Here is a 14,286-nt window from a genome sequence, read left to right on the forward strand (position 1 = left end):
CAAATGAGCAAGCTGGCCAGAAAGTTTTGCTGCTTCTCTAGTGAGCTGTGAGTACTGGATGATGGTTCAATTTTTCTTGTTGGATACACTGAATACACAGTTAAACACAGCTGATGACCTCTTCTCTCTTGTCCTTTTGCCTCACTACTCCATTAGTTGTATTTTCAAAGGGAAATCATTCCCTGAGTTAGCATTTCCCCTCTCTTTGTGTTTACACCACTCATTACTTGATACACTTGCAGTAAGTGAAGCAGTGCTGCGTGCAGCTTTGGTTTGTGGTAAGCAGCTCCAGCCTGATTTCCCTGATGTGTGAAGCTCCTCAATACGTGGTACCGATCATTCATGGCTGGCACACTGGAATGTCCCTTGGATAGAGCTTTGTTTACAGCATTGTTGTTTCCTGTCACAGACTGTATTGAGTCAGAGAGGGAAGTGAAAGCATCTGTCACCTTTCCTTGGAAGGCAGCACCAGGAGCTCTGTGTAGGGGCTATTTGGTATTTCTGACGAGAACAGAAAGAATGATTTTGCAAAAGCGTTTTATTGACAAATGTTGCCCATCTCTTCCAAGTCAGATGTCTTTGCCACACAAAATAATTAGTATAAATTCCTTTATAAAGATAGGGTACTTACCCAGCTAACCCACCAAAAATCTCTGTGACATAGGAATAGTCTCCTCCTGATTTGGGGATCGTGACGCCCAGTTCAGCGTAACACAGCGAGCCGAGGGCAGCCACCCCGCCGCCAAGCACCCAAATAATGAGAGCAAGTCCCACTGAGCCAGAGTGCTCCAAAACTCCTTTTGGTGAAATAAAGATCCCAGAACCAATGATATTACCTGGAAAGGAAAAAAAATTTGCAGTGAGGTAAAGGAAGGCAAGAAATAACCTTTTGTTTTCTTTTTAAACTAAAAAAAGAAGTCAAATAAAGCCATAACCCTCATCCAACCTAACAAGCACCCCCCACCAAACCCTGTCTTCCAGATTTTACACAATTGTATTTTATCTCATGATGTCCTGGTGAAAATGTTGCTGTTTATCAGAAATCAAGGGCAGTAAGTGTGTGCTCAGCTCTGCTGAAGCCTGGTAGGACTCAGGTGAGCACCTACGTTTGCAACTGGTGGTTTCAGGGCATGACCTCAGCTTGCACAACTGTCTGCTGTCAGCTGCCATGCCCAAGTATTTTATGGAAAGGAGTTGGAAGCATCTTCAGAATTCAGATTTTTGTCTCCTCACGAGAGACATCCAAACAAGATAAGGCCCATCTTCAGGGGAGGTGGGAGGGCAAACAAAACCAGCCTGTAGCATTACCTACAATGTAAGGGCAAGGGGTGCTCTTGCCACTAGGGCAGGTTTAAGACTGTGCCTGAAAAGTCATCTTAAAGTCTCAAATATGAGAAATTAGTTAATGTTTTATATTTGTAACACCTGTGCTGCTTAGTCATCACCTATAGATTTTTAAAGGGATATTGTGGGGTGATTGAAATACCAGACAATGTGGACTTTGCCCTACTACTTTTATTTGGTTAGTGTGTGAGCCGAGCTGGGTGTAGAAAGGGAGTATTGGATACCACAGATGCTCTTTGTTTGCATGGGGTCAGGGCATGGTTGTTCTCCCAGGCCAGGCTCTGCAAGAGGTGCCTTGTAGCTACTCAGGATCTGGAAGGAGAAGGTTTTGTCAGGCTTGGGACTTTTTGAGCAATACCTAAATAGCACTCTCTTCTCAAAAGGAGATGAGGACCCTGTTGTTGTAGGGCTCCACTGAGGGCTTTCTTCTTTTATAAATTAGTATTAAAATCCCCACTGGCAGAGCTGAGTTTCAGCCTGTGCTGTTGAATGGCATTTCTTACCAGGGTAGACATGAAAATAAAATATTGGATAGTGGCTGTTAATGAGGTATTGTCATCTAAACCAGCCTCCCTGCAGCCCCTGAACCTACGTGCCATCAAATCTAAGCTTTCTTCCTCCCCTCTGCTTTACAGATGCTTTTCAGCTCACAGTATATAGCAAGCTCCCTAAACACTCCCAGTTATGCCAACTTTTGCCACGTTTAGCTTCAATTCTGTCCTTGTGTTTCTTAAAGCTGCTTCTGTAATTGTGGCTCATCCAGCCAGCCTGTCATTGTGCTCTTATGTAGTTAGCTGTTTGCAGCACATGTGTTCAAACAGATAATCTGTGGCTTGAAGTGAAATTAAGCTAGAAACTAGACAACTCTGGCAACTGATAAGCAGGTGGATGCTTCCCAGTAAGACTAGGAGGGTCCAGGTGGTTTCAGGCTTCTTGAAGCAATGGGCTGCCTGTGGCATGAGGGTCTTGCCACAAGTGAAGCCATTTCCCGAGTATTAAAGTGTTAGTGTAGCACTGCAATGGCAGAGAATCTGACTAAATACAATGCATAATGCAGTAAAGATACGTTCTCACAAGGGGTGGTGGGACATGTGCAGTGCCTTTCCTATTTGATGACATGACAACTTGTGAAAGGGCACTGCTGCAAACAGGGGCTGTCAGGTGGAAAATCTGCCAACAGTATGACTGAACCAAATGACCGAGTGTCCCCAGGCACCTCAATCTATGCTGCAGTGGCTTTAAGTAAGGGTTATCCAGGTACAGCAGTAAGTAGAGATTAAAGAAACAGATGCAGACACTCCAGAAGTTGCAAAATCAGTTTTAAAAGGCATGACATTGAAACAAAATCTTTCTTTCAATGTTTAATTTAAATTGATAAGCTTTGTGATGGGCACATTTCCCTGTGTAAGGGTCCTTCCACCAGCATGGGCAGACTGTAAGATGGGAGCAGGGAGATTTGCAAAGGAAAGGGAGCATCCAGACATGCCCTCTTCCCTCTGTTCCCTCCAGAGCTGATGGCCAGGTAGGGCTCAGTAGCTGCCAGTCCAAAGGCTATAAAATACAATGTGAGGGGTAAGGGTTTACTCTGGAAAGGAGCTGAATGAGGGAAAATAGGTCTGCAAATATACAGACACTATTTGCAAAGAATCCATTTTTTGTGTGTGTGGGCTGCATTTTAAATGTCCATGATGCACAGATAAGGTTAAGCCAGAAATAACTGGCTTAAATGGTGATGGAGGAGATAAAGGATAGAGCCTAGGAAAATTTTGGCAGTGTTGGCATCTTTACCCTTGGAGGGAGTTCCCAGGAGAGACTGAGGCATCTCTCACCTCCAGTCTCCTGGTGCAGCTGAGATGGGCAGCCACCAGGACCAGAAGAACTCAAAAAACCCCCCCAAATCAGATGAAGGATATAGATGTTATCAAAACTAGATCATACTAGAATAACAGTACAATTAAATATAGCTATCCCTTAGCTGAACTAGCAGAGGGAGCCTGAAGCACTGTACAGCATTAATCACTGCACTTGTGCTGAAGGCATGGGTTTTGATGCGGGTAAGTTGCACAATATTATTCATAGCCCTAATAGATTTGTTCTGGGTCTTCCCTACTGGGAGGCTCATGGCTGGAGTAGTGAAATCTTTCAAGAAGATAGATGAGGAGTTAATGTATTGCTAAAGCATATATAATACTTGATAACATTTATGAGTCTTCTTGGTCATATTTTTCTCCTGCTGGCTGAAGTGTTGCAACATATTTAAAACAAACAAGCTTTTCTGGAAGACTGCTTGTGCCCTGTTCAAGAACTGTAACAAATCTTGAATTTAAGCTGAAAAAGAAATACCTGCCTTAGGAGTTCAAAAACTGTCTTGACAAAATCTTTGGCACTGCTGTGTGCTGTGGCTGTAAAAGTTACGTATAAGGAGGAAAGCCTCAAGTTGTAACAGACTCTTAAAAATGAGCCTCTACCTGCCAGCATAGACACCTGAGTGTGTCTATTTTTTAAAGCTCAGTGTACCTGAAAATACTGTAATTTCTTGAGGGGGAGGTAGTGCTTTGGGGAGTGTGCTAAACTTCAAATGTACTGCTTTTCAACACAATAGATGTATAGGTTTTAATTGCCTCTTTGGGGTGGGACAACACATCTTTCTGGCAATGTCCAGTGCTAACAAACAGGAATTGCTCAAAGACAGAATAATCCATAAATGAGTCCCCTGGCTCCTCTCATGTTATCTCCTCCTGCTCAGTGCTTTCACCTTAGCTCAGGTTTGCTGCTATTTTTGGCAGCAAACAGCAGATGCAAATACCCATCCTTTAGCAAGCTCTCTGCAAGAGCTCCCACTCCCACGCTTTGTCACCTTTTTGTTGTGCCAATATGGGCAGAAAGGATAAAATTCAGGCACAGCATGGCACCCCTCAAACTGATAATGGATGAGAAACCAGAAACTCTCGCAAGCTGCTGTGCAATGTTGCAGACCTGCAATGTGCTGGGCTGACCCTTGGGTGCTCTGGTGGCTTTCATGCTGGTGAGGGGCATGAGAGCTGACTGCCTGCCTGGCCTTGGGGACCTGCTCAGCTGCTCCTGGCAGACCTGCCACAGGCTGGGAAGGGTAGGGAAATGGGGAGCTAAGGGACTGCAGTGCTGTGGGAAGCACTGTGGTCAGGCCATGCTGGGATGCACCTGCAGAACAGGGAGACGGGTCCCGGTGAGTTGTAAGTGCAGAGATAAGGTGGCAGCAGTTGTCTGGCATAGCTAAACATAAAGCACAGTCTAAATGCATAGACAGACTACAGTGTGTTTCTTAACTGCTTGCACTTGGCACTGTCAAAGCCCTGAATCTCTCTGTGCTTCAGGCTTCTGCCTCTAGGAAAAGGCAATGCTCATCCCTGGCAGCCCAGGTGATTGACAGAGAGGGGCATTGTCAGCCAGGCTGTTACTTAAACCCAAATTGCTGCAGGGAGGAGCTGTCTGCGGCACAGCGTAGCTAAGACTGACACCCTTCTGTTGTGGCAAGACTGCCACAGCAGTCCTCGTGTGCAAGTCTGTGCCGAGGCAGAAATAGTCAGCACTTCTTTTTGTTTAAGGGTAGCGCTCTGTGCGTGCAGCTCCCCGCAGGAGCAGGACATGAGGGAACAGGCAGCCTTCTGCATGGCCCCTTCACATCAACAGTCACAGGATTTTTTTTGTTGTTAAATTGTTATTAGATTTTTTGAAAAAATATTGTCCTTCATGAATGACTATATGATAAGGCAAAATTCTCTTCCAAACTCATTATGGATTTCCTATTTCGTGCTTGCAACATGTGCAAGAGCCATATCAGCAGGGATGGAAGTGCTACACCCCTTGTGACAACAAAATGTGCTATGCAAACCTGCCATGAATGTGCTAAATGTGCCTGGGAAGTACCTTTGCTTCACTCAGCACAGAATACGTTTAAAAATAGATATGGACATGCTGAAATGCTCCAGGAAAATGAGATGTCAGAAGCTGCCTGATGAGAAGCAGAGTTTTCAGGAGGTCTCGTATTTCTTAGCAAAAGTTCTTAGGCCAGAAGACTTAGCAGTAAGGCAGATGCATTACCTACAAATAGGTATTTCAAAGCAAGCCTCTGTCAGTAGGAACTGGAGGGAATTTGGTGAGCAACTCTGGGGCAAGACAGAAATTGGCTGTGCAGTTCATGGAGACTGTCACTACTGTGCTCACCATGTTGGGAATAATTTGTCTCACCTTTACTAGTGCTGGTACTCCTGATACTCACAGTATTTTTATACACATAAAAAAAAAGGTTGATTTTTTTTTTTTATTCTAAGATATGAAGAGATGGAAAAAACATTTTGCTTCTTGTAAAACAGCCACTTTCTCTCCTTCATGGCCTCTTCTAGAGTATCTTGCTATAAAACCACCTCTTTGAGCCAAAAGGAAATTAATGCTTAAATTTAGTATTTTCATGCCATTATATCTTAAAACTATAATACAGAATAGGCTGTCTAGAACTATATGTCTATTACGCATTTTCTCTATTCTATATCTAATACAGCCTTAAATCTGTCTGGGACATATGAGCTAGTTACTGAAAGTTGTGTGATCGATCCAAACAAATCGGTACTGAGTAACCACAGCAAAGAGCTCCTCATCTAAAAATGCTGTTACAAGCTTCCAACGTGGCCAATGTTCTCACCAGCTCCAGATAAAGCCTAAGGAGGTACTGATGCATTCACACAACACAATTGCTTGGCTGAGGTACATGTGTCTTCATGTTGTGGTGCTGTGGACCCCAAGCTCACTGCAGATGCTCAGTGCGTTACACCAGCAACAGAAGCAGAGGATGGAGAGAAACAGAGCCATGTCAAATTGGGCAGGTAAAATGTATTAAGGAGAGGAGACTGGGATGATGAGCTTGAGTTTGTCTTCACACCTGGGTGTGACGTGAGTTCAAGTTCTCCTATCAGCCATACTCCATCTCCACTGGCTTGGTGGAAGTGGGTCCCACAGCAGGTTTTTCCTGAACAGAATGCAAAAACCCCATCCTTTCAATTTTCCAGTCCTTCATCAAATTATGTTTGGAATCTTTTGTGTTTGCAATTCTGACATGAAGACAGACTGGTGCTGGGATGGGTTTCCCAGACCAGTTGCTCACACATGGCATGTGGTTTTGCTTGTACGGCTGAGCCTTGTGTACAGTTAAACCATTTGGGAACCATAGCACTAACTTGAAAATCAGGGCATGGGGCTTTACTAAAAAAATCCAGAGGGCTTCTTTGCCCCTGGATTTAGGACTAGAAGAGTGCCTTTGGCATTAGGTCTTTCAATGTAGCTGTGGGAGCTGAAATTCATCTTTTAAACAAAAGATGAGTTCTCATTAAAACATTTCAAGAACTGTATTTTGAAAGAAAACCCTAAATATCACTGTGCTTGTGAGAAAATAAAGGGAGCTGCTAATACTTTGCATATTCACTTAGCATGCAAAGTGCTTAGGGCATCTTTTATTTATCTGCAGCACAATCCACACAGACTATAAAAATAATGGATCTTGCAGCCTGCTGGAAGTGTTTAGCATTTCTTTAGGAATGGCCTTACTGGTTGTATTTAGAGACCATATTTCTGATAAAACTAAGCAATTTCCTGTGTGGTTAGTAAAGAAAAATATTACTCATGCCTTTTTGCTGCTAGTGCATTTCTATAAAGGTCTATTGTACATCTGAAATTCTGAATGAGTTTGTATAATGGATTAGATATTTGTCTAAGCAGCATTTTCCTCTACAAAGTGAAATACTAACAACAAAGAAATTCTGCACCTTTTTTATGGCTGTGATCAGGTCACTAGTCACTTTGTGACTGTGATCAGGTCACTAGTCACTTTGTGACTAGTCACTTTGTGACTAGTTGTTCAGTGAAAGAATACAGCAGGCAACATTCCTGAAAAACCTGTGTATGGTTCACAAGCACAAATCCTGACAGACTCCTGTTTCCATTGAGTGCTGTTTCTTGTCCTCAGGAGACTGTACTCCAAAGATCAAAGCAGGTCACACGGCACTTGGTAGCACGTTGCAGATAGTGATGTGGGGAGATGTGATGTTCAAAGGTAGCCTCTGGTAGAGGGAAAGCCACCACTACCTGTGTGTCCTGCCTCCTTAAGCAGCACTGCAGAGGTCCATCCTGTGTTTACTGAATCAGAGTAGGAATTAGCAAGGCAGCAGTCAAACACTGTAGTCAGCATCATCAAGAACTATATCCCCAACTGTACATTGTGTGTTTCATTGCTACAGATGGTTTGAGTATGTGTTTGTCTATCTCAGCTGTGAAGGGCAAGCCCAGTGTCCTTTCTTGGTGCCAATGTGAAGAATGTTACTTGTCATTTTTTTATGAAGTGATAGAAAACAAGATTTTTTTTTTAATGAAATGTTTGAAACCAACTTGGTTTCAGTTATAGCTACATCTTGATATATTGGTTTATCATATCCTCAACAGTAGATAAAGTTTTCACTGATAGCTGTAAATAGAAGAATAATCAAAAGTCTACCCATCCCCTCAGGACTCCCACATCCAAAGGGACATTGTTCAGGTCAACAGGATGGCAGCCTTGTGTGATTGCTTAAAATAGTTCTCTTACAAACAAGTGCTGAAGCTTTGCATCCTGCCTAGGAGTTAATACATAATTTTAAGTATGAAATATTGTAAGGATTTGAGATTACTGTTTAACAACAACAAAAACTTACTCAAAAGGAACTGTGCTTTACAAATTGTTTAAATCCAAATGAAACATGAGGTGGATTACGTCAATGATGGCAATGACGTAACTCATCATGGACATTTATGTATTTATTTAGCAGAAAATTGCTAAACTAAGCAGCCTCCAGCCCATCTAATTGTTAGTTATTAATTGGCTTTCAGGAGCTAAGCACTCCTAATTGAGGCCATTAGTGACCAGTTTTGATTTTCACTGTCTGTTTGTGAACTCAGGGCATGACACACCTACAAAACCAGCCAAGAAGTAACATGCATAGCTCATAATTTCGGTGCTAACCAGGAAACATGTGGCAGCAGAAGCAGTCCCAATGACTCTATTTACTTACAGTAAATAAACTTGCCACACTCTGCCCTGGCTGACCTCGAGCTCTGCTCTGATCCATGTGCCAACAGTGTCAGGAGCGTGATGGCCATGCTCTGGCACTTCACAAGATGGACAGGCACAATGGGCTGCCTAACCTTTGCCCCTCTCCTTTCCAGCCTATTAACAGAAGCGTAGCATTTAATACAAGGGATTATAAGTGCCTCCCTCCCAATTAAAATACAAAGGGTAAATGAAGTTCTGAATCAACAAAACAGCCAGGCCTAAATAATTACTAGGCTATAGGGACTGCTGAATTAAAACCAGCAAACACCCCAAATGTGTTTTCTTAACCTCTAGTCAAGCACTAATTCAGGCTATATGGTACCGTTTCAGATAGTTCATGTAATGGCTTTGAATTTCTTTGCTTTTACGTGGCACTCAGAAAACTCTTAATGAAGAATAAAAGAATCTATAGACCTTGGCTTTACAATAACAGGCATTTAACTTCATATGCAAGAAAAAAATGTAACTACTGTACCAGTGGAAAATGAATTATGGTTCCTCTGCTAATACACTTGCAAAAGAAAAACTGCAAAATGGCTATAAAAATAACAGCAGCGATAATTTAATGTCTACAGGGATTGGTATTTAACAAAATGAAATTATCTTAAAATCTGACTCGAGTTCAAATATTTATGTTAAAATTCCTAGCAAGTAAGAACATGACCAATCATTATAAACTGCAATTCCAGCATTCCAAGTGGATTTTACTGGGTTAAGAATTCATAATCTGATTATGCTACAGCCACCTTTAAAGATTTTAAAAATGAGTCTACTTAAAATACTGACAAAAACTGTGTTCTTTAACTTGTTATAGATTTATAAAGAAGGTATTTGCCTTTTGAGCTCTAAAATACAGGTGTAGTCCATGAGGACTTCAAGAACCAAGTTTTTCTAACGATGAAGGCATTGGTAGAACAGAAAACTGAGTAATGCAAAGTAAATATTTCAGACCTAATTTCTCTAATAATAACTGATGAGGCCTTACAGAGAGTGCAATGTTCTGTTTTAATAGTAAGGTGTTAGATTTTGCTATTATATAAGGTACTATGGAGATTTGTCAATCATTTAATATTTATATTTTAAAGGTTAATATATATTAAAAGTTAAATGAGCCAAAACATCTTCAAAAGGATGCTTGCAATTTATCATGTTGCCTACTAGAATACATAATGAGCCAGGCTCAGTTTCCCATAAAACTGTTCCACAAAAAAACCCCAACAAAAATCCTTTCATGAATGTAAAACCCCAAAGAGAGATGGTCTCTTTCTCCACCCCTTCCCTCTTCTCCAGAAGCCAGTGTGATGGTGCGGGGGGCAGGCAGTCCCTCTCCTGGCACAGGCATGGCCCCGCCGCATCCCCGCTGCTGGATCAATTAGATATGCAAAAGATATGATACGGGATATTACCAATACAGTACTTAAGAGTAAAATGCAAATGCTCTCTTAGCCAAAGACAACTTTGAAGACTTGGATCCAGTTCTCTGGCTTGCAGGCATCATTCCAGAGCTCTCCTGAGCACTCATGTGTATACACATAAATACATCCATTTATAAATCTGTATGTTCAAAATGGCAGGGTCTAGTTGAGCACCTGGAAGGAAGCACGGTGGTCCCCAACAGTCAGTACTATTCCCCACTTGTGTAACATCTCCCTGTGTTGGAGACCAAACATTCAGATGATATAGGGAGAGAACAGACATGCACTAACATAGATAAATAGTGAAGAGATGAGGAGATCAGGGCTCTTTAGAGCATGTGAAATAATAAAGAAGTCTGCTAGTGCATGGTTTTATTTGGGTAACACTGCCGCAATGTGTTTATATCAAAGGCAAAGTTAAAGACTGTATGATACCATTTTTGTTGTTGCTGTAACTTGAAAACTCCTTTTATTCTGCTAATCCTTTCACCGGCTGCAGGCTCTGTCTGCTCTTTTCAGGCACACAGTCCACTGCTTTATTTCCTGCTCCTCTGTTCTGACTCTTGTACTTGGTCTGATTTCTCTACTTCCTTAACTTCTGACTTGTTCTCCTCTTCTCTTGCCAGTGTTGGGCTATGTGGGCTGCATTTCATTACCACGGAGAGCAAACCTCAGCCTCCCGTGTCCTTCTCTATATGCTGCAATGAATACCACAGATAAGGCAGAAATACCCTTCTCCTAGGGACCAAGAGGCATCTTCCTTGGGATTTTCTCAAAGGAGTAACACTGAGAGAGCTCCAGCATGCTGCCACACTGAAAACAGCGTATGTAGTGTAAGGCTCTGTGTCTGGGGGGGATTACTATTAGCACCAATGTAGAAATGAACAGTTCCTAATGCCCTTCATGCACATGAGGGCAGCTGGGGATCTTCTCTAGGACATTATGTGACTTTTTACTACCAGATAAATCCTGATTTTAGGGGAAGCAACTGAGAGTGGAGCAAGGTCCTTTCCACAGCAGCTTAAGAAGTAGATGCCAGCCCATGCAGCTGATTAAATGGTTGTCCCTTGGCTAAGAAATCCTGCAAGTAATAGCTGCTCCTCTGGGACTGCTCACAGTGCCCTTTGCACCTGCAATCATTTTCAGTATTTATCAAGGAGAAAAGCAATTACAAAAGGTTGCTCTAAAGCTTCCCAATCTAGCTTTAATAAGAGCCAAAGAGTTCAACTGTGTCAGGGAATCCTGTGGGCCAGACAAAGACAGGGAGACATATGCAGCTTTTTTGCCCAGACTCTCCAGCCCTCTTCGTTCTAATGGCAAGGATCCTCATACCATCTTTGAAGCACAATTTGTTTCACAGAAAATGGTGTTCTTCTTTGGGGGTTTGTTTGTTTTTTCTCCCCTAGCTCTATTCTTCTTGCTCATTATGACTGAGCATGCTAAAGAGATGACTCAAATGGTCTGGAAAATTTATCAGCAACCACAGGTCAGTGGGAGAGCCTCTTCCTTTCCCTTCCTAAAAGTTGTCAGTCCTCATGGAAGTATCATAACTTGCCTCATTAGAAAGATGTAATCAAATGGCAGCATGTATTTCAAAACTCACAGAAGTGCAGAGAAGGACCTTTTGGTTAGATGACTCTAGGCTCTATCAGAAGAAACCAGCTTGAAACCTGGTACCATTTCCCTGATGCCCAACCTGCTCCCCAGTCTTTGCAGTACTTCCTTGCTTACCTCATACAGCATCACTCTGCAGCTTTTTGCTGGAAAAAAACCCCTTCCTCCTTGAGAATTAAAATCTTGGCTCGCATGCATTGAGGACCTTTCACTCTCAGCTGTGGCTACCACAACCCACACATGAACCATGTTTGCCCTAGGGCTTCATAGCACCAAAGGGACACAAGAGGACTCACAGGGCACCGTTACAGGGATGAGCAGGTCTGGAGAAAAGACATAACTTGAATTGATTTGCTTAACTGTAAACAAGGCAAAACTGAATTCCTCCTCTTACCCCTAGTTTTCTCTTGAATATTGGGTTTTATGTCTCCCTGCTCTGATGCAACAAAGATCAGCCCTTCAAAAGTGTGCTCAAACTCAGGCCAATTGATCAGTTTTTTGACCAATTCCTTCTGCAGCTTCTGCGAACCTCTGTTGATGTTGTAACCTGGAATCAATTAAGAAGAGCATCTCTAAACTAGACATCATTTCATCCTTAATCTCTGAAGGGATATCATGGAAATTGAAGCATGTTAAACTTGAAGGTAAAGTTTAGTCTTCAATATTGTCCTGAACAGTATGCTGACAGCACCTTCCTGAACTGAAATTCCAGGCAAAACACATTTTAAACAAAACAGTATGAAAACAGCAGTAACAAGCCATCCAAATCCATTAACTGTTGTGCTATAGCTCAGGTTACATTAGTAGGAAGAAAGATTGAGAATCTCCTATAAGCTTGACTGCCACTGCCTGGAACCTTACACAAACCTTATTTTGGATGCAGATGCAAACAAGAGGAGCTCTCGAGTAAAGTTTGTTGCTCTTGCAGGTTTCACAGCCCCTTGATCAGAAATCATTCAGGCTCTCAAGTTTGCATTCTTCTGGATGTAAATCTGTGTTAGCAAATTCTGGTGTAGGTAGTTTTACCTCTCAGCATGGTATCATTACATCTCTACATGGCTCGCTCTCTGTTCCAGCAAAAAGAATACAAAGATATCCTTATGCTTTGGTATGGTCAAAAAACTGAGGCAGAATTTAAAAGTAAAAAAAAGGTTGTTTATCCTTCCTGAAGTGTGCACAACAACTGCACAATGATATTTGACTTAAAACTCGCACCTAATTTTAAGTGCACTTTCATAGCTATCTCAATCTGAGTTTAAATGAGAGTTACCAATTCTTACCAGCTTTGTATACACTTCTGTGGGCATCACTTATAATGTTGTGTTGCTGTCCTCATGGATTTAGAAATCAGTGCTGACTGATATCTTGACATATTTATTGTAAAGCCTTTATTTTTAAAGAATACATTTAGATAATGTAATGTAATGAAACCTAGAAACTTTTTAATTTCCAAAAGAAATATCAGCTCTCCTTGAAACTCTTAAACACCTATGATCTGGGAATTCATGGAAAATACCAGACCTGCTATAATATGATCTCAAGAGGTAGCAGTATTATTATATTATTTTCTTTTGCACTCATCAATGCCATGTTAGCAAATATCACAACTATCTCTTGAATTAAGCATCTGCAGAATTAGTAGACTTCGTATTACTCATTGATGTCTATTTGTCTAAGCAATTGACCATCCAAAAAATGTCACTGCTTCCCCCAGGATGGAAAAACTTGTTTAGAGAATGTCTTGAGTACACAGAAATGTGGAGTTAAACTAGCTAGTCCTGTAAAACACAGATTAACAAGGACCTGAGCATCCCTACCATTGCAATGTATAGAGACTTAGTTATGATATGCTTTCTAATCCACTTCTGCCACAGAGTGGAGATGTTTGATTTGTCTTGTTTTTTCTTCTTTCTCAGTTACCTAAAACAATAGACTTCTGCTTGAGGTAGGCTCTTTATAAATGTCAGTTTACAGAGTTTTTGTCACTGGTTTGGGTTTTTTTTCCAGTTCTGGTGTTTTTGTGCCCCTTAGAAGGCCACAAAGGAAAATATAGGGATTTCAATAGGTGGTTTCAGAGACTTGTCTTCAGGGAGGTCCTGCAAGTCGGTGGCTGGAAGTGAATTTGCTCCTCTTGGCCTTTGCATGCTGCTTTACCTCTGTCTGAAACCTCAGATAGGCAAGGGCAGCCAGCCTGCCTGAGAAACTTGTGTGCCTTGACTGTGTTTGGTCAATGACAAATGTGTTCATTATTAGATTTGTGCCAAAAGGAGCATATAAGACTGGCCCCCTATAACTTTAATTAATGAGAACAGATTACACTTGTCCCCATCACTCTCTGCTGTGCTGTGCAGCGTGAACACGGTATGGTTCATTCACACCCAAGTTTCCTGCAGTATGGATGCGAACCTCACTCTGTTGTGTAGGTAATAATGGACTAATGTGCTTTGTACCTAGCTGCTTTAATGTAAGGCCTGTTCCCAGGAGGCAGTGAAGTCCTCTGCTCTTGTTGACTTAAGTAGGACTCGAGGGACTATTGACCTGTTGAGTAAAGGGCCTTTAATCTTCTCTCAGAAGCCCAAGGATGCAAAGGGGAGCTATTATTTCTGTATGCACTCCATATGTGTATAATGTACAGGATTTGGGTACCTTTTGTAACAGTCTGCTTAAATGTTAATGCGTTGCTAGGGAACTGGCCATGTCCACAACCAACCAACATGTCAACATTGTGATCTACTGGTCTCTGGCAGAGTTTACTGTAAGGCTTTATTGCAACAAGATCTACTAGCAAAGTACCAAAAA

General features: G+C 41.9%; 1 protein-coding gene across 1 annotated transcript in view; it reads right to left on the reverse strand.

The window, feature by feature from the left end:
• The window catches only part of SLC7A10 (solute carrier family 7 member 10), a 40,831-nt gene that overhangs the window by 16,397 nt on the left and 10,148 nt on the right, over positions 1-14,286 (reverse strand). Inside the window, exon 2 of the mRNA XM_062007866.1 lies at positions 632-836. Within this exon, the coding sequence (XP_061863850.1) occupies positions 632-836 (205 nt within the window). The remainder of the gene's footprint in view (positions 1-631; positions 837-14,286) is intronic.

This window comes from Colius striatus, chromosome 14 (assembly GCF_028858725.1).
Source record: "Colius striatus isolate bColStr4 chromosome 14, bColStr4.1.hap1, whole genome shotgun sequence".
Taxonomy (NCBI): Eukaryota; Metazoa; Chordata; class Aves; order Coliiformes; family Coliidae; genus Colius; species Colius striatus.